At 49.3% G+C, this 27,228-nt stretch overlaps 1 protein-coding gene across 6 annotated transcripts in view; it reads left to right on the forward strand.

Annotated features, from left to right (window-relative positions):
* LOC132392016 (dynactin subunit 1-like) overlaps positions 1-27,228 on the forward strand; it is a 284,878-nt gene that overhangs the window by 147,698 nt on the left and 109,952 nt on the right. For 4 of the 6 annotated variants that reach the window (XM_059965917.1, XM_059965919.1, XM_059965915.1 and 1 more), the window contains one exon: positions 3,809-3,840. In XM_059965917.1, the coding sequence (XP_059821900.1) occupies positions 3,809-3,840 (32 nt within the window). Of the gene's footprint in view, positions 1-3,808; positions 3,841-19,314; positions 19,492-27,228 lie in introns of those variants that run through there. The other 2 variants (XM_059965920.1, XM_059965921.1) reach the window with 1 other exon arrangement.

A 27,228-nucleotide genomic window follows, 5' to 3' on the forward strand; every position in this document is an offset into this window, starting at 1 on the left:
AGCGGTGCAGGCTCGAAGGACCAATGGCCTACCCTTGCACCTATTTTCTATGTTTCTATGTTTGTCCAACTCATGTCATTCGTACCTACATGGCCCATGGCTTCTGGCTGTTCACTGCCACACTTAAGAATTCAGAGGACTCGATGCAAGATTGGACATGGCATCAAAGGTTATGGGGAGAAGGCTGGGAACTGGGGTTGAGGAGGGGATAGAAGAAAAGGATCAGCCATGATTGAATGGAGCAGACTCGATGGGCCAGATGGCCTAATTCTGCTCCTGTGCCTTATTGTCTTATGGCTGGGCTATTGGGGACAGGCAGGGTCCAGTGAAGGGTCCATCGAGCTGGGTGACGGCAGGGTCCGGTGAGGGGTCCATCGAGCTGGGTGTCTGCAGGGTCCGGTGAGGGGTCCATCGAGCTGGGTGACGGCAGGGTCCGGTGAGGGGTCCATCGAGCTCGGTGACGGCAGGGTCCGGTGAAGGGTCCATCGAGCTGGGTGACGGCAGGGTCCGGTGAGGGGTCCATCGAGCTCGGTGACGGCAGGGTCCGGTGAGGGGTCCATCGCGCTCGGTGTCTGCAGGGTCCGGTGAGGGGTCCATCGCACTCGGTGTCTGCAGGGTCCGGTGAGGGGTCCATCGCGCTCGGTGTCTGCAGGGTCTGGTGAGGGGTCCATCGAGCTGGGTGTCGGCAGGGTCCGGTGAGGGGTCCATTGCGCTCGGTGTCTGCAGGGTCCAGTGAGGGGTCCATCGAGCTGGGTGTCTGCAGGGTCCGGTGAGGGGTCCATCGCACTCGGTGTCTGCAGGGTCCGGTGAGGGGTCCATCGAGCTGGGTGTCTGCAGGGTCCGGTGAGGGGTCCATCGAGCTGGGTGTCTGCAGGGTCCGGTGAGGGGTCCATCGAGCTGGGTGTCTGCAGGGTCCGGTGAGGGGTCCATCGAGCTGGGTGTCTGCAGGGTCCGGTGAGGGGTCCATCGCACTCGGTGTCTGCAGGGTCCGGTGAGGGGTCCATCGCACTCGGTGTCTGCAGGGTCCAGTGAGGGGTCCATCGAGCTGGGTGTCTGCAGGGTCCGGTGAGGGGTCCATCGAGCTGGGTGTCTGCAGGGTCCGGTGAGGGGTCCATCGAGCTGGGTGTCTGCAGGGTCCGGTGAGGGGTCCATCGAGCTGGGTGTCTGCAGGGTCCGGTGGGGGGTCCATCGAGCTGGGTGTCTGCAGGGTCCGGTGAGGGGTCCATCGAGCTGGGTGTCTGCAGGGTCCGGTGAGGGGTCCATCGAGCTGGGTGTCTGCAGGGTCCGGTGAGGGGTCCATCGAGCTGGGTGTCGGCAGGGTCCGGTGAGGGGTCCATCGAGCTGGGTGTCTGCAGGGTCCGGTGAGGGGTCCATTGCGCTCGGTGTCTGCAGGGTCTGGTGAGGGGTCCATCGAGCTGGGTGTCGGCAGGGTCCGGTGAGGGGTCCATCGAGCTGGGTGTCGGCAGGGTCCGGTGAGGGGTCCATCGAGCTGGGTGTCTGCAGGGTCCGGTGAGGGGTCCATCGAGCTGGGTGTCGGCAGGGTCCGGTGAGGGGTCCATCGAGCTGGGTGTCTGCAGGGTCTGGTGAGGGGTCCATCGAGCTGGGTGTCGGCAGGGTCCGGTGAGGGGTCCATCGAGCTGGGTGTCTGCAGGGTCCGGTGAGGGGTCCATCGCACTCGGTGTCTGCAGGGTCCGGTGAGGGGTCCATCGAGCTGGGTGTCGGCAGGGTCCGGTGAGGGGTCCATCGAGCTGGGTGTCTGCAGGGTCCGGTGAGGGGTCCATCGAGCTGGGTGTCGGCAGGGTCTGGTGAGGGGTCCATCGCACTCGGTGTCTGCAGGGTCCGGTGAGGGGTCCATTGAGCTGGGTGTCTGCAGGGTCCGGTGAGGGGTCCATCGAGCTCGGTGTCTGCAGGGTCCGGTGAGGGGTCCATCGAGCTGGGTGTCTGCAGGGTCCGGTGAGGGGTCCATCGCACTGGGTGTCTGCAGGGTCCGGTGAGGGGTCCATCGAGCTGGGTGTCTGCAGGGTCCGGTGAGGGGTCCATCGAGCTGGGTGTCTGCAGGGTCCGGTGAGGGGTCCATCGAGCTGGGTGTCGGCAGGGTCCGGTGAGGGGTCCATCGCGCTGGGTGTCGGCAGGGTCCGGTGAGGGGTCCATCGAGCTGGGTGTCTGCAGGGTCCGGTGAGGGGTCCATCAAGCTGGGTGTCGGCAGGGTCCGGTGAGGGGTCCATTGCGCTGGGTGTCTGCAGGGTCCGGTGAGGGGTCCATCGCACTCGGTGTCTGCAGGGTCCGGTGAGGGGTCCATCGCACTCGGTGTCTGCAGGGTCCGGTGAGGGGTCCATCGCACTGGGTGTCTGCAGGGTCCGGTGAGGGGTCCATCGCACTGGGTGTCTGCCGGGTCCGGTGAGGGGTCCATCGAGCTGGGTGTCTGCAGGGTCCGGTGAGGGGTCCATCGAGCTGGGTGTCTGCAGGGTCCAGTGAGGGGTCCATCGAGCTGGGAGTCTGCAGGGTCCGGTGAGGGGTCCATCGAGCTCGGTGTCTGCAGGGTCCGGTGAGGGGTCCATCGCACTTGGTGTCTGCAGGGTCCGGTGAGGGGTCCATCGAGCTGGGTGTCTGCAGGGTCCGGTGAGGGGTCCATCGAGCTCGGTGTCTGCAGGGTCCGGTGAGGGGTCCATCGAGCTCGGTGTCTGCAGGGTCCGGTGAGGGGTCCATCGCACTCGGTGTCTGCAGGGTCCGGTGAGGGGTCCATCGAGCTCGGTGTCTGCAGGGTCTGGTGAGGGGTCCATCGCGCTGGGTGTCTGCAGGGTCCGGTGAGGGGTCCATCGCACTGGGTGTCTGCAGGGTCCGGTGAGGGGTCCATCGAGCTGGGTGTCTGCAGGGTCTGGTGAGGGGTCCATCGCACTCGGTGTCTGCAGGGTCCGGTGAGGGGTCCATCGAGCTGGGTGTCGGCAGGGTCCGGTGAGGGGTCCATCGAGCTGGGTGTCTGCAGGGTCCGGTGAGGGGTCCATCGCGCTCGGTGTCGGCAGGGTCCGGTGAGGGGTCCATCGAGCTGGGTGTCTGCAGGGTCCGGTGAGGGGTCCATCGAGCTGGGTGTCGGCAGGGTCCGGTGAGGGGTCCATCGAGCTGGGTGTCTGCAGGGTCCGGTGAGGGGTCCATCGAGCTGGGTGTCTGCAGGGTCCGGTGAGGGGTCCATCGAGCTGGGTGTCTGCAGGGTCCGGTGAGGGGTCCATCGCACTCGGTGTCTGCAGGGTCCGGTGAGGGGTCCATCGAGCTGGGTGTCTGCAGGGTCCGGTGAGGGGTCCATCGAGCTGGGTGTCTGCAGGGTCCGGTGAGGGGTCCATCGCACTCGGTGTCTGCAGGGTCCGGTGAGGGGTCCATCGAGCTGGGTGTCTGCAGGGTCCGGTGAGGGTTCCATCGAGCTGGGTGTCGGCAGGGTCCGGTGAGGGGTCCATCGAGCTGGGTGTCTGCAGGGTCTGGTGAGGGGTCCATCGAGCTGGGTGTCTGCAGGGTCCGGTGAGGGGTCCATCGAGCTGGGTGTCGGCAGGGTCCAATGAGGGGTCCATTGAGCTGGGTGTCGGCAGGGTCCGGTGAGGGGTCCATCGAGCTGGGTGTCGGCAGGGTCCGGTGAGGGGTCCATCGAGCTGGGTGTCTGCAGGGTCCGGTGAGGGGTCCATCGAGCTGGGTGTCTGCAGGGTCCGGTGCATGGTCTTTCCATCTTTGTGCTGGTGGAGCTTACAGTAGCTCATTGCAAACAAGATGAGTGCTCTCTCAGTTCAGCATCATCACACTTACCTCTCTCCCTTCTCTTTTGCAGAGATTGCTGAGACACCTAAGAGCACTAAACTGGTGAGTAGTGGGCTCTGATGGTCAGCGGGCAGCAAACAGGCCTGCTTTTAATTTCCACAGGACTCGGGCTGTAGGCGAGGGTTTATGGGTGTTCCCCTGTTGTCTGTCCTGCTGCTGGTCTGTCCGGGAGATGGGAAACCAGGATCATATCTCACTGGGGTAACCAAGCAACATAATTAATAATATTGTTAGAAACCACCCGGTGACGAGATTTGTTGGCCACAGACCCACTGGGGTTTGTGTGGTTCTACTTTGGGGAGAGGGTCTCTAGCCCTATGACCCAACCACACAGCATGGCTTACTCGGAGGTGAGGTGGATTGTTGGAATGGTGCAGGGGCACTGAGCTGGGTGTGACAATGCCAGCAGGATCTGTACCAATGCCCTCCCCCCACTAACTCACATCTGCTCTGAGACTCCCTCAAGCCCACCTCCTCATCTCAGCCCTCCTGCTGGCGGTTGATTGTGCAGAGTGCATTTGCAGTCTGCTAACACATGGTACTTGCCAAGTGACCCGCAGCTCCTGTGTGTGGGGTGAGGCTCCAGAGTGCACCCTTACCCCTTCTTCTCCTGGCTCTGCTAGCAGTCCCACCGGTGGGCTGGCACATACTAACAGCTGTCTTAACCTTCTGCCTATACCATTCCCTTCATGCAGCGTGGAGCAAAGCCGAAAAAGGTGGTGCATGATTGCCCTCCTGTCTGTGCTTCAGTCAACGTCTGCCTGTACAGTTTCTGGGCATGTGCATCAATCCCATCACTGCCTGTACTCAGTTCCTGTGCATCAATCCCATCACTGCCTGTACTCAGTTCCTGTGCATCAATCCCATCACTGCCTGTACTCAGTTCCTGTGCATCAATCCCATCACTGCCTGTACACAGTTCCTGTGCATCAATCCCATCACTGCCTGTACTCAGTTCCTGTGCATCAATCCCATCACTGCCTGTACACAGTTCCTGTGCATCAATTCCATCACTGCCTGTACTCAGTTCCTGTGCATCAATCCCATCACTGCCTGTACTCAGTTCCTGTGCATCAATCCCATCACTGCCTGTACACAGTTCCTGTGCATCAATCCCATCACTGCCTGTACACAGTTCCTGTGCATCAATTCCATCACTGCCTGTACACAGTTCCTGTGCATCAATTCCATCACTGCCTGTACTCAGTTCCTGTGCATCAATCCCATCACTGCCTGTACTCAGTTCCTGTGCATCAATCCCATCACTGCCTGTACTCAGTTCCTGTGCATCAATTCCATCACTGCCTGTACACAGTTCCTGTGCATCAATCCCATCACTGCCTGTACACAGTTCCTGTGCATCAATCCCATCACTGCCTGTACTCAGTTCCTGTGCATCAATCCCATCACTGCCTGTACACAGTTCCTGTGCATCAATCCCATCACTGCCTGTACACAGTTCCTGTGCATCAATTCCATCACTGCCTGTACTCAGTTCCTGTGCATCAATCCCATCACTGCCTGTACACAGTTCCTGTGCATCAATTCCATCACTGCCTGTACACAGTTCCTGTGCATCAATCCCATCACTGCCTGTACACAGTTCCTGTGCATCAATCCCATCACTGCCTGTACACAGTTCCTGTGCATCAATCCCATCACTGCCTGTACACAGTTCCTGTGCATCACACCCCTTTGCTGCTTGAGTAGGTCCCCTCTGTCAGTGTGACAATTACATCTCATTACTAACTTAAAAAATATCTGCTTTCAATGTGACAACCACAACCCATTACTGATTGTACACGGTCCCTATGCATGTGCATCACACCCCATCACTGTTTGAACACATTCCTCTCTGTCAGTGTGACAATTTCACGGCATCACTGCCTGTACACAGTCCCTGGGCATGTGCATCACACCCCATCACTGCTTGAACACACTCACTATCCATCACACCCCATTACTGCCTGTTCATAGTCCCTAGCTATGTGGATGAACCCCCCTCACTGCTTTGCCAAAGTCCTCATTGTCAGTGTGGTAATTACACCCCATCACTGCATGAACACAGTGTCTGGGCTGGTGCATCACACCCCATCAATGACTTTGCAGTCTCCTGTCAGAGTGACCATTGCACCCCATCACTGACTGTACACAGTCCTCTCTGTCAGTGTGACTGTCACACCCAATCACTGATAGTACACAGTCCCCTCTGTCAGTGTGACTGTCACACCCCATCACTGACTGTACACAGTCCCCTCTGTCAGTGTGACCATCGCACCCCATCACCGACTGTACACAGTCCTCTCTGTCAGTGTGACTGTCGCACCCCATCACCAACTGTACACAGTCCCCTCTGTCAGTGTCACTATCACACCCCATCACCGACTGTACACAGTCCCTTCTGTCAGTGTGACTGTCACACCACATCACTGACTGTACACAGTCCCCTCTGTCAGTGTGACTGTCGCACCCCATCACTGACTGTACACAGTCCCCTCTGTCAGTGTGACTGTCACACCCCATCAATGACTGTACACAGTCCCCTCTGTCAGTGTGACTGTCACACCACATCACTGACTGTACACAGTCCCCTCTGTCAGCGTGACTGTCATACCCCATCACTGACTGTACACAGTCCTCTCTGTCAGTGTGACTGTCACACCCAATCACTGATAGTACACAGTCCCCTCTGTCAGTGTGACTGTCACACCCCATCACTGACTGTACACAGTCCCCTCTGTCAGTGTGACCATCGCACCCCATCACCGACTGTACACAGTCCTCTCTGTCAGTGTGACTGTCGCACCCCATCACCAACTGTACACAGTCCCCTCTGTCAGTGTCACTATCACACCCCATCACCGACTGTACACAGTCCCTTCTGTCAGTGTGACTGTCACACCCCATCACTGACTGTACACAGTCCCCTCTGTCAGTGTGACTGTCGCACCCCATCAGTGACTGTGCACAGTCCCTTCTGTCAGTGTGACTGTCACACCTCATCAATGACTGTACACAGTCCCCTCTGTCAGTGTGACTGTCGCACCCCATCACTGACTGTACACAGTCCCCTCTGTCAGTGTGACTGTCACACCACATCACTGACTGTACACAGTCCCCTCTGTCAGCGTGACTGTCATACCCCATCACTGACTGTACACAGTCCTCTCTGTCAGTGTGACTGTCACACCACATCACTGACTGTACACAGTCCCCTCTGTCAGTGTGACTGTCACACCCCATCACAGAGTACCCAGTCTCCTCTGTCAGTGTGATTGTTGCATCCCATCACCGACTGTACACAGTCCCCTCTGTAAGTGTGACTGTCGCACCCCATCACTGACTGTACACAGTCCCCGCTGTCAATGTGACTGTCACACCCCATCACTGACTGTACACAGTTCCCTCTGTCAGTGTCACTATCACACCCCATCACCCATTGTACACAGTCCCCTCTGTCAGTGTGACTGTCACACCCCATCAATGACTGTACACAGTCCTCTCTGTCAGTGTGACTGTCGCACCCCATCACTGACTGTACACAGTCCCTTCTGTCAGTGTGACTGTCACACCCCATCAGTGACTGTACACAGTCCCCTGTCAGTGTGTCACACCCCATCACTGATAGTACACAGTCCCCTGTCAGTGTGACTGTCGCACCCCATCACCGACTGTACACAGTTCCCTCTGTCAGTGTGACTGTCACACCCCATCACTGATAGTACACAGTCCCCTCTGTCAGTGTGACTGTCACACCCCATCAATGACGGTACACAGTCTCCTCTATCAGTGTGACTGTCACACCCCATCAATGACGGTACACAGTCTCCTCTGTCAGTGTGACCATTGTACCCCATCACTGATAGTACACAGTCCCCTCTGTCAGTGTGATTGTCACACCCCATCAATGGCGGTACACAGTCTCCTCTGTCAGTGTGACCATTGTACCCCATCAATGATTGTACACAGTCCCCTCTGTCAGTGTGACTGTCACACCCCATCAATGACGGTACACAGTCCCCTCTGTCAGTGTGACTGTCACACCCCATCAATGACAGTACACAGTCCCCTCTGTCAGTGTGACCATTGTACCCCATCAATGACAGTACACAGTCCCCTCTGTCAGTGTGACCATTGTACCCCATCAATGACAGTACACAGTCCCCTCTGTCAGTGTGACTGTCGCACCCCATCAATGACGGTACACAGTCTGTCAGTGTGACTGTCACACCCCATCAATGACAGTACACAGTCTCCTCTGTCAGTGTGACCATTGTACCCCATCACTGACTGTACACAGTCCCCTCTGTCAGTGTGACTGTCACACCCCATCAATGACAGTACACAGTCCCCTCTGTCAGTGTGACTGTCACACCCCATCAATGACGGTACACAGTCTCCTCTGTCAGTGTGACCATTGTACCCCATCACTGATAGTACACAGTCCCCTCTGTCAGTGTGACTGTCACACCCCATCAATGACGGTACACAGTCTCCTCTGTCAGTGTGACCATTGTACCCCATCACTGATAGTACACAGTCCCCTCTGTCAGTGTGACTGTCACACCCCATCAATGACTGTACACAGTCTCCTCTATCAGTGTGACTGTCACACCCCATCAATGACTGTACACAGTCCCCTCTGTCAGTGTGACTGTCACACCCCATCAATGACGGTACACAGTCTCCTCTGTCAGTGTGACTGTCACACCCCATCAATGACAGTACACAGTCCCCTCTGTCAGTGTGACTGTCACACCCCATCAATGACGGTACACAGTCTCCTCTGTCAGTGTGACCATTGTACCCCATCACTGATTGTGCACAGTCCCCTCTGTCAGTGTGACTGTCACACCCCATCACTGATAGTACACAGTCCCCTCTGTCAGTGTGACTGTCACACCCCATCAATGACGGTACACAGTCTCCTCTGTCAGTGTGACCATTGTACCCCATCAATGATTGTACACAGTCCCCTCTGTCAGTGTGACTGTTACACCCCATCACTGACTGTACACAGTCCTCTCTGTCAGTGCAATGCTGCACTGATTATGAAGGCCATAAACCAGGATATTATGTTTAATTTGTGTAAGAAGTTGGTAAGACAAAACATGGAGTATGGTTTGCAGTATTCTCACCTACCTACAGGAAATATGTCAGTAGGAGTCCAAGAGTGTATAGAAAATTTACAAGAATTTTGCTGGGACTTGAGGACTTGAGCTATTGGAAAAGATTGAGCAAGTTAGGACTTTATTCTCTAAAATGTCTAAAGGAGGGAAGATTTGATAGAGGTATACAAAACTCTGAGGGGTATAGATAGAGCAAATGCAAGCAGGCGTTTTACTCTGAGTTTGGCTGAGACTGCAACTATAGGTCATGGGTTAAGAGTGAAAGGTGAAATGTTTAAAGGGAACATGAAGGGGAGCTTCACTCAGCGGGCTGTGAGCAGAAGTGGTGGATACAGATTTGATTCCAATACTTAAGAGAAATTTGGATAGGCAAATGGATGCGAGGGCTATGGAGGGCCATGGATTGGGTTCAGGTCAATGGGCCTGGGCAGATTATTGGTTCAGCACAGTTTAGATGGGCTTAAGGGCCTTTTCTGGCTTTAGTTTCTATTACATGTCAGAGGGGGTGGGGGGAAGCTGAGTCTTGCAGATCATTAAGAACTGTCTCATAAAGCACTTGAATAAGGTATCGTAGGCCGTAGGCCAATTGCTGTTGAATAGGATCAGTGTAGGGTGGTACTTTGGTCATTTGTTTTTCTCACCAAGACACAATGAAAAACATGTCCACACAGATCTGTACATTAGAACGCTGCATTGAGCTGGGACAAAGGAAAACAATGGAGCTAATTCTCCAGAGCTAACTCGTGAGCGGAGGAAAACACAGCAGAGATGTCAGAGGGAGGTTCGTTACCCAGAGTGCTCAGTGTGTGGAATGCCCTGCCGGGGTGTTGGTAGAAGCAGGTAGGTTAGATAGGCACATAGATGGTAGAAGGATTTAGGGCCATGTAGAAGGGAAGGGTTCAGATTGATCTTAAGAGTAGGTTAGAAGGTCAGCACTACATCATGGGCCAAATGTTTTATGTTTGTAATGTTCTGTGTTTGTAAAGTGTAACGTCTACGGAGAAAGTGCATGTGGGTAGATAATATGGTGCAAGGTTACAACAAGGTAGATGGGCAGGTCTTTTTGTACTAGCAGACTTTTCAAAAATCTTATGAGAGTGGGTTAGAAGCTGTTATTGAGCCTGGTGGTATGTGCTTTCAGGACTTTTGCATCTTCCTGATGGGAGAGTGGAGAACAGAATATATTCAGCGTGGGTGAGATAATTGATTTTGCTGGCTTCTTTATTGAGACAGTGAGAAGTGTAGACAGTCCATGGAGGGAAGGCTGTTTTCTCTGCAGTTTCTTGTGGACACGGTTAGAAACATAGAAAACCTGCAGCACAATACAGGCGCTTCGGCCCATAAGGCTGTGCCGAACATTCTTCTGAGCTCCGTGTACCTGTCCAGGAGTCTCTTACAAGACCCTATCGTATCCGCTTCTACCACCTTTGTTGGCAGCCCATTTCAAGCACTCACCACTCTCTGTGTAAAATACTTACCGCTGACATCCCCTCTGTACCTACTTCCAAGCACCTTAAACCTGTGCCCTCTCGTGCTAGCTACTTAAGCCCTGGGAGAAAGCTTCTGACTCTCCACACGATCAATGCCTCTCATCATCTTATAGAGCAGTTGTACCAAGCTGTAATGCTTTCTGTGGCGCATCAATAAGTATTGGTCAAGGTCAAACTGGACACAATGAATTTCTTCAACCTTTTGAGGAAATAGGGGCACCAGTGAGCTTTCTTGCCTGTGACATCAGTGTATTTGGACTAGGACAGGCTATCAGTAACGTTCGCATGTAAGAACATGAAGCGTCAACCTTCTCAACCTCAGCATGTGCATTGCCCCCTCCCCCCACCAATGACCAGCTTTCTTGTTTTGCTGACATTGAGATTAAGGTTGTGAAAGCACCTTGTCACGAAGCTTTCAGTCTCCTGTCTGTACTCCGACTCATGGTTGAGATCCTGCCCACTACAGCCCACCATCTGCAAACTTACAAATGGAGTTAGAACAGCAATCTGGCCTCGTGGTTATGAGTGTGCAGGGAGAGAGTAGGGGCTGCAGATTCAGCCTTGTGGAGGACCAGTGTTGAGGATAACTGTGGGAGAGGTTTTGCTCCTATCCTTGGTGATATCAGTCTGTTGGTCAGAAAGTCACAGAGGGAGATGTTGGCTCCCAGGTCTCAGTTTGGTGATGAGTTTGCTTGGATTTATAGTATTGAAAGTGGAGCTGTAGTCAATAAGCAATAATCCAATAGAAGTGTCTTTACTGTAGAAGTAAAGCTGCAGAAGTGAATGTAGAGCCAGGGAGACAGTGTCTGCTGTAGACAAATTGCCGTGGGCTGGGCTTGTCTCATAGTCTGGAGTTGATGCATGCCATGACCAGCCTCTTGAAGCACTTCATCACGGTAGATATCAGAGCCGCTGGGCCAGAGGGTCTGTGTCTGTGCTGTCTAGTTCTTACATCCCAGCATGAGTATGAAGAACGTGCAAAACACCCACAGAATGGAAAAACAACTCCACAGTACTCAGTAAAGTGTTCACTTCTGTATTCGGTCAGAACAGAAACAGTTCTGGTCCCAGAAACAGGTTCAATTTGTGAAATTTGTTGTTTTGCAGCAGCAGTACAATGCAATACATTAAAAATACTATAAATTGCACTGTGTAATAAGTGTGTATATTACACACATATGTATATACTTATGTATATGTGTGTACATATTTATATGTATGAACATAATATATATATTTTTTTCATTAATCAGCAGCTGTAGCTGTCTGGTGGGCTGAGTGACTTATAACATCATCACCATCCAGTCCCTCATGTGAACAACTAGTCTGTAGGAGTCTGTAAGATAAGCAAAAAGGCAGCAGACGACGTGGAGAAACGTCGTCTCCTTCACGTTTCTCCACATCGTCTGCTGTCTTCTTGCTTATCTTATCCACAGTCCCTTCACCTCAATAATACTTTGTAAATATTTTGATGTGAAATTGTACTCCTGTAAAATGTGAAACTGTCAGAGTAACAGGTTGGCAGTTCACTCCATCATGAGTTTCTTGCACATCTCTGGAACAGTCTGCTGGGCCTCAAGGTAGCTTAAAAGGACAATAAAAGCTGCCTCAAAAGATCTGTAGTTCAATTTAATGTCAGAGAAAAGTATACAATATACATCCTGAAATGCTTTTTATAACCATATAACAATTACAGCACGGAAACAGGCCATCTCGGCCCTTCTAGTCCATGTTCTTCGCAAAATATCCATGAAAACAGAGAAGTGCCCCAAAGAAGCAATGACAGTTAAACGTGAGAACTGCAAAGTCCCCCCAGCTTCCCCCCCTTGTGCATAAGCGTCAACATGGCAACGATATCCCCCTCTGGCAAAAAAAGCACACCCACTACAGAGCACAAGCATGAACTAAGTGATAGCAAAGACACAGACCTTGCAATTACCCCAAAGACTATCGCATTTCATCCAGCATTCGACAAACCACAGGTTCTCTCCCTTCCTAATAAGGGAGAGGGAGGAGTCCCCCATTTTCACAGCGAGCGGGAGACATAGCAACAACCCACTGGTTTATAATGTTAAAAAGTCTGTTTCATCGCTTTTTATGAGGTCTATGCCTGAAGATCGTAAAGACCTCAGGTCTTCGGGCCCACAGTGAAAGATTTTCCGGCCTCCCTAAGGACACACGAGTCTCCTGCCGTGACACTGACCCTCGATCTGCCCGTCTCCAGAGCCCCGAGATCTTAGGCTTCCAAACGCAAGGCCGCCTCTCAGGTCGAACCCCTGGCCTGCCGAACAGTGGCCGGTCCTGAAACCCTGAGAATGGGTCCCATTCTAGCAAAGAACCGAAGTCTGCGTGTAATTCCAGGTCACGGTCTTCAAAAGAACCCTGAAAGGGAAAAATAAAGATACACTAAAGATGGAAGTAGAGCTGTTTCCGAAGATGCAAGCAAAGGATTTGCCGTTTAGCACCATCTTAACTCCGCCAACGACTGCCATCCAGTGGCATAGTGCTACTTTGAGCAGCACTAAATCCCAACTTCCTGTTACATTACACCCTTTCCAATTTGCTTATCACTCAGATTGGTCCAATAATGATGCCACAGCCTCTGCACTCCATTCTGCCCTGTCTCACCTGGAAAATGGTGCTTCATACACCAGGATGCTGTTTAGCCACTTCAGGTTACTCCTCAGAAGCTGCTGGGTAAACTGTCTTTGTTGGACGTCAGCACTTCTCTCTCTGACTGGATCTTGGACAGAAACGCCATAGTCAATCCACATGGTCAGCAATACCACTGAGGCTTGTACTTGTCACCATGGTTCCTTCACCCTACCATTCTTCATCTTCCTCACCGGGACAAATATATCCCTAACATCCTGCAAGAGATCCTTAAACATCGACCACGTCCATAGTACATTTCCCTGCAAAAACATCATCCCAATTCACACCTGCAAGTTCTAGCCTTATAGCCTCATAATTTGCCCTTCCCCAATTAAAAACTTTCCTGTCGTCTCTGATTCTATCCTTTTCCATTATAATGTTAAAGGCCAGGGAGCGGTGGTCACTGTCTCCCAGATGCTCACCCACTGAGAGATCTGTGACCCGGCCCAGTTCGTTACCTAATACTAGATCTAGTATGGCATTCCCCCTAGTCGGCCTGTCAACATACTGTGACAGGAATCTATCCTGGACACACTTAACAAACTCTGCCCCGTCTAAACCATTGGAACTAATCAAGTACCAATCAATATTATGGAAGTTAAAGTCACCCATGATAACAACCCTGTTATTTTTGCACCTTTCCAAAATCTGCCTCTCAATCTGCTCCTCGGTATCTCTGCTGCTGTCAGGGGGCCCATAGAATACCCCAGTAGAGTAATTGCTCCCTTCCTGTTCCTGACTTTTACTCATACTGACTCAAAAGAGGATCCTGCTACACTACCCATCCTTTCTGTAGCTGTAATAGTATCCCTGATCAGTATTGCCACACCTCCTCCCCTTTTCCCCTCTCTCTTTCCCTTTTAAAGCACTGAAATCCAGGAATATTGAGAATCCATTCCTGCCCTGGTTCCAGCCAAGTCTCTGTAATGGCCACTACATCATAATTCCATGTATGTATCCAAGCTCTCAGTTCATCACCTTTATTCCTGATGCTTCTTGTATTGAAGTACATGCACTTCAGCCCTTTTACCTTACTATCTTTACACCCTTTATTCTGTTTCTCTTTCCTCAAAGCCTCTCCATATGTTAGATCTGGCTTTACTCCATTCACTATACTTGCAGCTCTCGCATGACCTTTATTCTCCTCCACCTCACTATCTGCTCTGATACTCTCGTTCTCCTCCCCTGCAAATCTAGTTTAAAACCACTGGAGCAGCACTAGCAAACCTTCCTGCAAGGACGTTAGTCCCCCTCCAGTTCAGGTGCAACCTGTCCCGTTGGAACAGGTCCCACCTTCCCTGGAACAAGGCCCAATTGTCCAGAAAAATGAAGCCCTCCCTTCTGCACCAACTCCTTAGCCACATATTTAGCTGCATCATCTTCCTATTTCTAGCCTCAGTAGCACGTGCAATCCTGAGATTGCAACCCTGGAGATCCTGTCCTTCAACTTTACACCTAACTCCCTAAACTCTCTTTGCAGGACCTCCTCCTTTTTCCTATCTACATCATTGGTCCGTACATGGACCACAACATCTGGCTGCTCACCCTCCCTCTTGAGAATATGGACAACTCGATCTGAGATATCACGAACCCTGACAGCAGGGAGGCAACAGACCATCCGGGATTCTCGATCTCTCTCACTGAACCTCTTATCTGTTCCCTTAAATATTGAATCCCCTATCACTACTGCTCTCCTCCTTCCCCTACTTCCCTTCTGAGCGGAGGGTCCAGTCTTGGTGCCAGAGACGCAACCACTGCCACTTGTCCCTGGTAGGTCGTCCCCACCAACAGTATCCAAAACGGTAAAGTTATTGTTGATGGGAATGGCCACAGAGGTGCTCTGCTCTTCCTGTCTATTCCCCTTCCCTCTCCTGACAGTCATCCAGCTATGTCTCCTGACTTTTTGGGGTGACTATCTCCCTGAAACTCCTGTCTATTTCTGCCTCACGAATGATCCAAATTTCATCCAGCTCCAGCTCCAGTTCCCTAACTCGGTTTGTCAGGAGCTACATCTGGATGCACCTTTTGCAGGTGTAGTCATCGGGGACAATTGTACTCGCCCTGACTTCCCACATACTGCAAACGGAGCACTCAACTGCCCTAACTGCTGCCTCCATTACCTACTCCTAAGCTAATTAGATTAATTAAAGGAGTTTACCCGACCTTACCTGACTGGGTGCAAGCTCGTCCTCAGCCTCTGCTCGCCGAAGCCTCTCGAGCCAAAGCCTTCCTACTCTGTCTCCCACTTCTCCGTCACCCACTACTACGTTGCCTGCTCCGTTAATCTGCTCGCCTTTTAAACTCTCCCGCTGATCTCACAGGCCGACCTTAACGCGCTTGTGCAGTCATGCCCCATTTAAACTGCCAAAGAAATTACCTTCCCCTCTCAATCTGTTTGCATTTTTGCACTTATAATGCACTGGTGAGGCCTCACTTGGAGTATTGTGAGTAGTTTTAGGCCCCTTATCTTAGAAAGGATGTGCTGAAACTGGAGAGGATTCAGAGGAGGATCACGAAAATGATTCCAGGATTAAATGGCTTGTCATATGAAGAGAGCTTGATGGCTCTGGCCCTGTATCCACTGAGATTCAGAAGAATGAGGGGTGACCTCATTTAAAGCTATTGAATGGTGAAAGGTCTTGATAGATGTGAAGGGGATGTTTCCTGTAGTGGGGGAACCTAGATCAGAAGACACAGCCTCAGAATAGAGGAGTGTCCTGTTAGAATGGAGATGAGGAGCAATTTATCTCTGTGGAATTCTCTACCCAATGCAGTATTGGAGGTTACCTCAGTAAATATATTTAAGACAGGGTTGGATAGATTTTTGCATAGTAGGGGAATTGAGGGTTATGGGGAAAAGGCAGGTAAGTGAAGGTGAGTCTGTGGCCAGATCAGCCACGAGCTCATTGAATGCAGAGCAGGCTTGTCTGGCCAGATGGCCATCTGCTCCTATTTATTTATGTTTTTATGTAATTTTTTGGTCAGAGAGTGGTGAATCTGTGGAGTTCTTTGCCACAGGCAGCTGTGGATGTCAAGTATATTTAAGGCAGAGGTTGATAGATTCTCGATTGGCCAGGGCATGAACTGGAATAGGGAAAGAGCAGGAGATTGGGGCTGAGAGGAAAATTGGATCAGCCATGATGAAATGGCAGAGCAGACAATGGGCCAAAGGGTCTAATTCTGCTCCTATACCTTATGGTCCTATAGCTTCCATAGATACAGTCAGAGTAAAGGGATAGCAAGGGTCATCTATGCATTAGCTGAAAGAGATGGTGGAGTTCTAAATGGATTTTTTACTCGGGAGACAGACTCAGTCTGTAGACGTGAGGCAGTGCAGCAGTGAGGTTGTGGACTGCGCACAGATTATGGAAGATGAGGTGCTTGCTGTCTTGAGAGAAATCAGGGTGGATATGTTTTCAGAGCCTGACAAGATTTTCCTTCTGATCCTGTGGGAGGCTCGTGCAGAAATTGCAGGGACCCTGAAAGAGTTATTTAAAATGTCCATGTAACAGGTACCAGAGGACAGGTCCATGTAACAGGTACCAGAGGACTGGAGGATAGATAACGTTCCATTGTGTAAGAACAACTCCAGGAAACTCTAGCCAGTGAGTGATTTTGCCAATGGGAATGTTATTGGAAGGTATTCTAAGGGACTGGATATATAAGTAGTTGGATAGGCAGAGGTTGTTTAGGCATTGTGCATCACATGTTGTGACTAACCAATTCATAGGGTTTCTCTAGGAGATTAGCAGAAAAGTTGGTGAAAGCAGGGCAGTTGGATGTTGGCTGTATGTACTTTGGAGGGATATGGACATGGTGCAGCTAGGAGAGATTAGTGTTCGGGTGTATTTGATTTGCTTTTGAGATGGTTTGTGGGCCAAAGGGTCGCTTCCTGTGTTGTAACGTTTTGTGTTTAGCAAGATCTTGAACAGAGCCCCGCATGTAATGTTGGTCAGAAAAGGTTCAGTTGCTTATGACCATAAGATATAGGAGCATATTTAGGCCACTTGGCCCATTGAGTCTGCTCCGCCATTTTATTATGAATCATCCATTTACCCTTTAAGCCCCAATCTCCTGCCTTTTCCTGTATCCCTTCATGCCTTGATTAATCAAGAATCTATCAATCTTTACCTTAAATGTACCCAAATACTTGGCCTCCACAATGCTTGTGGCAATGAATTCCGCAGATTCACCACTCTGGCTAAAGAAACTCCACCTGATCTCCGTTCTAAAAGGACAGCCCTCTATTCTGAGGCTGTGTCCTCTGGCCTGAGATTCTCCCACCATAGGAAACATCCTCTCTACATCCACCGTAGATTGGCCTTTCACCAATCTATAGGTTTCAATGAGGTCACCTCTTATTCTTCTGAATTTTTGTGGGTAAAGGCCCAGAGCCATCAACTGCTCCTCACATAACAAGCCTTTCAATCCCAGAATAATTTTATGAACCTCCTTTGAACTCTCTCCAATGTCAGCACATCCTTTCTCAGATAAGGGACCCAAAACTGCTCACAATACTGCAAGTAGGACTTACCATTGCTTAATAAAGCCTCAATGTTATATCCTTGCTTTTATATTCTAGTCCTCTTGAAATGAATGCTAACATTGTATTTGCCTTCCTCACCACAGACTCACCTGCAAATTAACCTTTAGGGAATCCTGAACAAGGACTCCCAACTGCCATTATGCCTCAGATTTTTGGCTTTTGTTTTTTCTACTAAAGAGCTCGACCACACAATTTTCAGAATTCCATCTGCCACTTCATTGCCCACCGACCTTACATAGTGTGACAGTCACACCACAGTTCCCTCTGTCAGTGACAGTACACAGTCCCCTCTGTCAGTGCAACCATTACACCCCATCATAGACTGCACGGTCCCCTCTATCAGTGCCTGTACACATCCCTTCTGTCAGTATGACCATTGCACCCCATGGCCTTTTGTTAGTGTGACAATGGCATCCTGTCATTGACTGTACCCAGTCCTCTGTCAGTGTGCCCATCACTGACTGTATACTTCCTCTCTGTCAGTGTGACGGTTGCATCCCATCACCGACTGTCCAGTTCCCACTGTCAATGTGACCATCACAATCACTCTCTGACTGTACACAGTTCCCTCTGTCATTGTGATCGTTGCACCCCATCACCGACTATATATAGTCCCCTCTGTAGTGTGACCATCGCTGTCATTCTCTGACTGTGTACTGGGAGAATGTGGTAGGATTGTGTATAGGGTGCTTCAGTGTGTTCCAGATGTAATAGGATGGTGTAGAGGGAGTTTCACTCTGTGTCCGACCCCAGGAGAGTGTGATGGGACGGTGTAGATAGAGCCCCACTGAGTCTGACCTTGGTATGCATCATGTGCATTTTGGAGGGAGCTTCATTTTGTGTCTGACCCCATGAGTGTGTGATGGGTTTGTGCAGAGGGAGCTTCACTGTGTGTGACCCTGGGAATGTGTGATGGGACTGTGTGGAGGGTGCTTCACCCTGCATCTAAACCCAGGATTGTGTGATGCAATGGTGTGGAGGGAGCTTCACTCCGTGTCTGAACCCAGGAGTGTGTGATGGAGTTGTGTAGTCAGAGCTTCACTCTGTGTCTGACCCTGGGAGTGCAAGATGGGACAGTGTAGAGGGAGCTTCACTCAGTCTGACCCTGGGATTGTGTGGAGGGAGTTTCACTCTGTTTCTGACTCTGGGAGTGTGTTATGGGACGGTGTGGAGGGAGTTTCACCCTGTGCCTGACCCAGAGAGTGTATGATGCAGTGGTGTGGAGGGAGTTTCGCTCTGCTGACTATAGCAGTGTGTGATGGGATGGTGTGGAGGGAGCTTTCCTCTGCCTGACCCTGGGATAGTGAGGAGGTAGTTTCACTTTGTGTCTGATCCTGTATAAGGGCAGTGGTCGATGATGTGGGGTTCCAGTCTGGGAGGGGTGTGGGTGAGAGTGACTGGGACGTTCCGGAGGGGGAGGGTTGGGGTCAGGCTGATGGATGTTATAGACTGCAGTGAAATAATGTAAGCCCTCTGGATGTGGCCCATTGTTGAGACGAGGGGGTGGGGCAACGAGCAGATGGCCTGCCTCTCTGCTGCCGTGCAGTGTTGCTAGGTTACAGCAGCACGGTGCTGGCCCCCTGGGGGAGTAAGCAGTGAAGAGGGTGGGGAGGTGCCCCAGCTGCCATGCGTCGGTAGGGAAAGAGGGCTGACGTCAGCATCCGTGGAGGGGTGTGGGCAGTGGAGTCTAAGAGCGGGGAGTGCTGTTCGCTGGTGTGGAGACTGTATTCTGCATGTCTGCAGTGGCTGTCCCTTCTCCATTGCTGCACCGACTGTGTGTGGCTGTGTGCTATCGCAGCCCCTTGCGTCTTTAAACTGACACCATCTCTCTGTCTTTTGCATAATGATGAGGCAGACTCCAGCCGCGAGAAAGGTACTGACGGAGCCTCCTTCCCTGTCTCTGCATGCTTTGCTCCCTGACACTGTGATTCCTACTTCAGTTCCAGTGCCTCCCAGTCCCTTTCCTCCCTCTTTCCTGAGGTTAAATGATACATACAGTTACTGATGCTGTGTTTGTGAAGTGTATTCTTCCTGGGTGTATCTCACGGTTGCTGTGAGGATGTCTGGGTCAGTACTGGTTATGGCTTCTCTGTGTTACCTCTGTTACGTGTTCCTCTGCCAGGAGTGAGTGTGAGAGAGAGACTCATTCCCCAGTGAAGGGGTGTGTGTGTGAGTGAGAGAGTGAGAGAGACTCATTCCCCAGTGAAGGTGTGTGTGTGTGTGAGTGTGTCCTTGTGCAGTGCACCTGACTCTGCCCTCCTTGAGCCTGGGTTTACTGTGGTTGAGCTGCGTGTATGCAGGCGAGTGTGCAGTTTGTCTGTGCCCTGCAGTGCAATCCTGTGCTGCGTTTGTGGTTACATCCGGGGCACAGCAGCACAGGGGGATGGAAGTTCAAATGGCCGTTGATGACAGATGTATCCAATGGAAGCAGGGATGGGTCCGTCATGTAATCATCTGAGAGTGCCGGTCAGTAACAGCAGCAGAGAGAGGTTAGCTCATTAGCTCAGCTCAGCGCAGGGCAGGGTAGGATTGCTGTGGCGAAGGAATATCGCATCAGTCCCAGCTGGGAGTGTATAAGTGGTCGTAAATGACAAGCTGTTCCTGGCTGAGCAAACAGCTAAATGGGGAAGAGCTGAGAGATGGGAGCCTGGAGGGTTTGGTGGGCTGAGCCCTGGCCTGGATGAGTACTGCTCTTTGAGATGAACTTAGACTGTGTTAACAACATGAAACATAGAACAGTACATGCTCTTCGGCCCATCATGTTGTGCTGACCCTTTAATCTACTCTTAGACCAATCTAACTCTTCCCTCCTACATCACCCTTTATTTTTCTGCCATTGAGATAGAGTGTGTACAGGGCCTTATGGCCCTTTGAGCCATGCCTCCCAGCAATGCACTGATTTCACCTGAAGCTAACCATAGGACAATGTACATTAACTTATTCACCGGTACGTCTTTGAACTGCGGGAGCTAACTGGAGCAGCCAGGGTAAACACTTGCACTCTCATACAGAGGATGCTGAAATTGAACTCCAAGCTCTGAAGCCGAGCTGTAATCAGAATCAGAAATCTAGTGTATTATCACCGGTGTGTGTCGTGAAATTTGTTAACTTAACAGCAGCAGCTCAATGCAATAAATTATAATATAGAAAGGAAAAAAAGTAAATCAAATACAGTAAATACATAATGTATTTTGAACAGCTTAAAAATAGTGCAAAACAGAGATAATATATATTTTAAAATAATAGCGTTGTGCTAACCACTACGCAACTGAGGCACCCTCATCCATGAGCCTCTCAAATATCCCTGGTGTGAACACTGACACAAAGTATGCATTGAGCTTCTGTTCCCCATTTCTATTTTCCCAAAGCTGCCCAATATCCACTCTTCCCTCTGTTATTCTTTGTATATCTAGACCATAGGACACAACAGTACAGTACAGATACTTCGGCCCATGATGGAATGCCAGAGCAGACTTGATAGGCTGAATGGTCTAATTGCACTCCTATGTCTTCTGGTTTTATTGGAAATTGGCCGTGCAACCTGCTCTCAGTTCAAAGAACAGTATTGATTATTAGGCGGAGTTTAATCTGTGAACTGATGTACTTTGGAAGGTTGCAGTTAATGGGTGACTCAGGGGATCAGAGGGAGATATCAATTACATACATGATAATCATGAAATATTGAATCAAAATCAGGGCTATCATTGCTGACATATTTTGCGAAATTAGTTGTTTTCTCGTAGAAGTACAGTCTGTAGAGTACAATGCATCAGATATACTATTTATAAATAATACAAAAAGGAGCAAAGAAATAGTGAGGTAATGCAACACACAAAATGCTGGAGGAACTTGGCAGGCCAGGCAGCATCTTTGGAAAAGATTTTGGGCTGAGACATCAACGATACTCTTTTCCATGAATGCTGCCTGGCCTACTGAGTTCCTCCAGCAGTTTGTGTGTGTTGCTTGGATTTCCAGCATCTGCAGATCTTCTGTTTTTGAGTGAGATAGTGTTCATGGGTTTATTGTCCATTCAAAAATTTGGTGATGTAGGGGAAGAGGCTGTTCCTATTAATAGAGTGGGTGTTGTCAGGCTCCTGTACCTCTTCCCTGACAGTAGCAACGAGAAGAGGGCATGTCCATGGTGATGGGGGTCCTCCTCAATGATGAATGCCACTTTTTTGATGATCATGCAAGCGGATAGAATGCTCTTCACAGTACATGTGTAGAAATTTGGTAGTTTTTGGTGACATAGCAAATATCAAAGTCCTAATGAAATACGGGGACGGTCTTGGCTTCTTCATGCTGGCAACAACATTTTGGGCGCAGGGTAAACCTTCAGAGATGTTGCCACCCAGGAGCTTCAAACTACTCACTGTTGTTGATCCCTCAATAAGGACTAGGGGTTGTAGGTTTGGTATTTCTGCTGCTGTTTTGGGGGGTGGGGGGTGGTGGTTGGGTTTTCTGGAGTTGTTAGTGATTTCAGCTGGTGTGTTTTTAGGAAGGCTGTGCATTTGGGAAAGATTCCTAGTGGGTCTCTTTCTACTGGGCATATGCGTACTATTGGGGTGGGACAAGATGTGTGGGTGTTATGTGACGGGGTGTGTGACTGCTGTGTGTCTGTGTGTGTGTATGTTGACTGACCAGGATATGTGTGTGTGTGTGTGTGTGTGTTTGTGTGAGAGACAAAGTATGTGACCACTTAGTATATCTGTGTGTGTGTGTGTTGTGTGACCGGGGTATGTTGTAATACCATGGGCTGTTAACTTGGTAAGCAGCCTCATGTGTGGCACCTTGTCAAAAGCCTTCCGAAAGTCCACATATGCAACATCCACTGCATCCCCCTTATCTATCCTACTTGTAATCTCCTCAGAGAATACCAACAGGTTCACCAGGCAGGATTTTCCCTTAACGAAACCATGCTGACTTTGTCCTATCTTGTCCTGTGTCACCAAGTACTCCATCACCTCGTCCTTAACAACTGACTCCAACATCTTCCCAACCACTGAGGTCAGGCTAACTGGTCTATAATTTCCATTCTGTTGCTTTCTTGCTTTCTTAAAGAGTGGAGTGACATTTGCAATTTTCCAGTCCTCTGGCATCATGCCAGAGTCCAATGATTTCTGAAAGATCATTTCTAATGCTACCACAATCTCTAAACATTACCTCTTTCAGAACCCTAGGATGCAGTTCCTCTGGTTATGTATCTTTTAGGTTTTTCAAGTTTTTCACAATAGACAATAGGTGCAGGAGTAGGCCATTCGGCCCTTCTAGCCAGCACCACCATTTGCTGTGATCATGGCTGATCATACACAATCAGTACCCCGTTCCTGCCCTCTCCCCATACCCCTTGACCCCACTATCTATAAGAGCTCTATCTACCTCTCTCTTGAATGCATCCAGAGACTTGGCCTCCACTGCCTTCTGGGACAGAGCATTCCACATATCCACCACTGTCTGGGTGAAAAAGTTTTTCTGCATCTCTGTTCTAAATGGCCTACCCCTTATTCTTAAACTGTGGCCTCTAGTTCTGGACTCACCCATCAGTGGGAACATGCTTCCTGCCTCCAGTGTGTCCAATCCCTTAATAATCTTATATGTTTCAATCAGATCCCCTCTCATCCTTCTAAATTCCGGTGTATACAAGCCTAGTCGCTCCAATCTTTCAACATATGACAGTCCCGCCATTCCCGGAATTAACCTTGTGAACCTATGCTGCACTCCCTCAATAGCAAGAATGTCCTTCCTCAAATTTGGAGACCAAAACTGCACACAATACTCCAGGTGGGGTCTCACCAGGGCCCTGTACAGTTGCAGAAGGACCTCTTTACTCCTATACTCAATTCCTCTTGTTATAAAAGCCAGCATGCCATTAGCTTTCTTCATTGCCTGCTGTACCTGCATGCTTGCTTTCATTGACTGATGTACAAGAACACCTAGATCTTGTTGTGCTTCCCCTTTTCCTAACTTGACTCCATTTAGATAGTAATCTGCCTTCCTGTTCTTGCCACCAAAGTGGATAACCTCACATTTATCCACATTAAACTGCATCTGCCATACATTTGCCCACTCACCCAACCTGTCCAAGTCACCCTGCATTCTCATAACATCTTCCTGACATTTCACACTGCCACCCAGCTTTGTGTCATCAGCAAATTTGCTAATGTTACTTTTAATCCCTTCATCTAAATCATTAATGTATATTGTAAACAGCTGCGGTCCCAGCACCAGACCTTGCGGTATCCCACTGGTCACAGCCTGCCATTCCGAAAGGGACCCGTTAATCACTACTCTTTGTTTCCTGTCAGCCAGCCAATTTTCAATCCATGTCAGTACTCTGCCCCCAATACCATGTGCCCTAATTTTGCCCACTAATCTCCTATGTGGGACTTTATCAGAAGCTTTCTGGAAGTCCAGGTACACTACATCCACTGGCTCTCCCTTGTCCATTTTCATAGTTACATCCTCAAAAAACTCCAGAAGATTAGTCAAGCGTGATTTTCTCTTCATAAATCCATGCTGACTCAGATTCATCCTACTGCTATCCAAATGTGTCGTAATTTCATCTTTTATAATTGACTCCAGCATCTTTCCCACCACTGACGTCAGGCTAACTGATCTATAATTCCCTATTTTCTCTCTCCCTCCTTTCTTGAAAAGTGGGACAACATTAGCCACCCTCCAGTAAGCAGGAACTGTTCCTGAATCTATAGAACATTGGAAAATGATTACCAATGCGTCCACGATTTCTAGAGCCACCTCTTTAAGTACCCTGGAATGCAGACCATCAGGTCCCGGGGACTTATCAGCCTTCAGACTCAACAGTCTATCCAACACCATTTCTTGCCTAATATAAATTTCCTTCAGTTCATCCTTTACCCTAGTTCTTTTGACCACTATTACATCTGGGAGATTGTTTGTGTTTTCCCTAGTGAAGACAGATCCAAAGACTTGTTCAACTCATCTGCCATTTCCTTGTTCCCCATAATAAATTCACCCGTTTCTGTCTTCAGTGGTCCAATTTTGGTCTTAACTATTTTTTTGCTATTCACATACCTAAAGAAGCTTTTACTATCCTCCTTTATATTCTTGGCTAGTTTACCTTCGTACCTCATTTTTTCTTGGCGTATTGCCTTTTTTGTTATCTTCTGTTGCTCTTTAAAAGCTTCCCAGTCCTCCAGTTTCTGGCTCATCTTTGCTATGTTATACTTCTTCTCCTTTATTTTTATACTGCCCTTTACTTCCCTCGTCAGCCACGGCTGCCCTTTACTCCCCTTAGGATCTTTCTTCCTCTTTGGAATGAACCGATCCTGCACCTTCTGCATTGTTCCCAGAAATACCTGCCATTGTTGTTCCACTGTCTTCCCTGCTAGGGTATTGTTCCATTGAACTTTGGCCAGCTCCTCCCTCATAGCTCCATAGTTCCCTTTGTTCAACTGTAATACTGACACATCCGATTTTCCCTTCTCCTCAAATTGTAGGTTAAAACATATCATATTATGGTCACTACCTCCTAATGGTTCCTTTACCTCGAGGTCCCTGATCAAATCTGGTTCATTGCACAACACTAAATCGAGAATTGCCTTCTCCCTGGTAGGTTCCAGTACAAGCTGTTCTAAGAATCCATCTCGGAGGCACTCCACAAACTCCCTTTCTTGGGGTCCAGTACCATTCTGATTCTCCCAGTCTACCTGCATGTTGAAATCCCCCATGACAACTGTATCATTACCTTTGCGACATGCCAATTTTAACTCTTGAGCACCTTCTTTCTTGTAACAATAACTGCAGCCACTTCGGTGGAAGAAATAAATGGGCAGACTATTATTTAGATGGGAAGAGAATTCAAAATGCAGAGATGCAAAGAAACTTGGGAGTTCTTGTGCAAGATACCCTAAAGGTTAACCTCAAGGTTGAGTCGGTGGTGAAGAAGGCGAATGCAATGTTGGCATTCATTTCTAGAGGTATAGAATATAAGAGCAGGGATGTGATGTTGAGGCTCTGTAGGGCACTCATGAGACCACACTTGGAGTAATGTGTGCAGTTTTGGGCTCTTTATTTTAGAAAGGATATTCTGACATTGGTGAGGTTTCAGAGAAGATTCATGAGAATGATTCCAGGAATGAGAGGGTTACTGTATGAGGAACGTCTGGCAGCTCTTGGGCTGTATTCCCTGGAGTTCAGGAGAATGAGGGGGGATCTCATAGAAACATTCCAAATGTTAAAAGGCCTGAACACATTAGATATGACAAAGTTATTTCCCTTGTTAGGGGATTCTAGGACAAGAGGGCACGACTTCAGGATTGGAGGATGTCCTTTTAGAACTAAGATGCGGAGAAATTACTTTAGTCAGAGGGTGGTAAATCTGTGGAATCTGTTGCCACGTGCGGCTGTGGAGGCCAACTTGTTGGGTGCAATTAAGACAGAGATAGATAGGTTCTTGATTAGCCAAGGCATCAAAGGGTATGGGGTGAAAGCAGGAGAATGGGGATGACTGGATGAAGTGGATCAGCCCATAATTGAATGGTGAAGTAGGCAGAATGGCCTACTTCTGCTCCTAAATCTTATGGTGTTATGGTCACTTCTGTTCCTTCACAAACTACAACATCAGGCATACTGCTAATGTCTTACACAGTGAAGACTGACACAAAACACTCATTTAGTTCATCAGCCATCTCCTTGTCTCCCGTTATTATTTCTCCTGCCTCATTTTCTAGTGGTTCTATATCCACTCTCATTTCTCTTTTAATTTTAACATACTTGAAAAAACTTTTACTATCTACTTTGATATTATTTGGTAGTTTGCTTTCATATTTCATCTTTTCCCTTCTAGTGAAATTTTTGGTTGGTCTCTAAGTTTTAAAAAACTTCCCAATCCTCTGTCTTCCCACTAATTTTTATGTTCTTGTATGCCCTGTCTTTTGTTTTTACATTAACTTTGACTTCCCACGTCAGCCACAGTTGTACTATTTTACCATTTGAGTATTTCTTCATTTTTGGAATACACATGTCCTGCACCTTCCTCATTTTTCCCAGAAACTCACACCATTGCTGCTCTGCTGACATCCAGCCAGCAGTTCCTTCCAATTTACCTTGGCCAACTCGTCTCTCATACTTCTGTAATTTCCCTTAGTCCACTGAAATACTGCTGCATCAGACTTTCTCCCTATCAAATTTCAAGTTGAACACAATCATATTGTGATCACTGGTTCCTAAGGGTTCTTTTACCTTAAGCTCCTTAATCGCCTCTGGTTCATTACATAACACTCAGTCCAGTATAGCTGATCCCCTAGTAAGCTCAATGACAAACTGCTCTAAAAAGCTATCTCATAGGCATTCAAAAAACTCTCTCTTGAGATTATTTCCAACCTGATTTTACCAATCGACCTGCATGTTGAAATCTTTCATAACTACCATAACATTACCCTTTTAACTCGCCTTTTTTATTTCTGGTTGTGTGACCGGGGTGTGTTGAGTGACTGGGTTTTGTGAATGTGTGTCTGTGTTTACACTGTTGACTTGGCCCAGTGTGCGCTGTGAGTGTTGTGTGGAGCGGTGTTGGCAGGCTGTCCCTCACTGCTGTCTGCTGTCTGACCCTGTGTACTGACGTGCCACT

The sequence above is a fragment of the Hypanus sabinus genome, chromosome 3 (assembly GCF_030144855.1).
Source record: "Hypanus sabinus isolate sHypSab1 chromosome 3, sHypSab1.hap1, whole genome shotgun sequence".
In the NCBI taxonomy this organism is placed as follows: domain Eukaryota; kingdom Metazoa; phylum Chordata; class Chondrichthyes; order Myliobatiformes; family Dasyatidae; genus Hypanus; species Hypanus sabinus.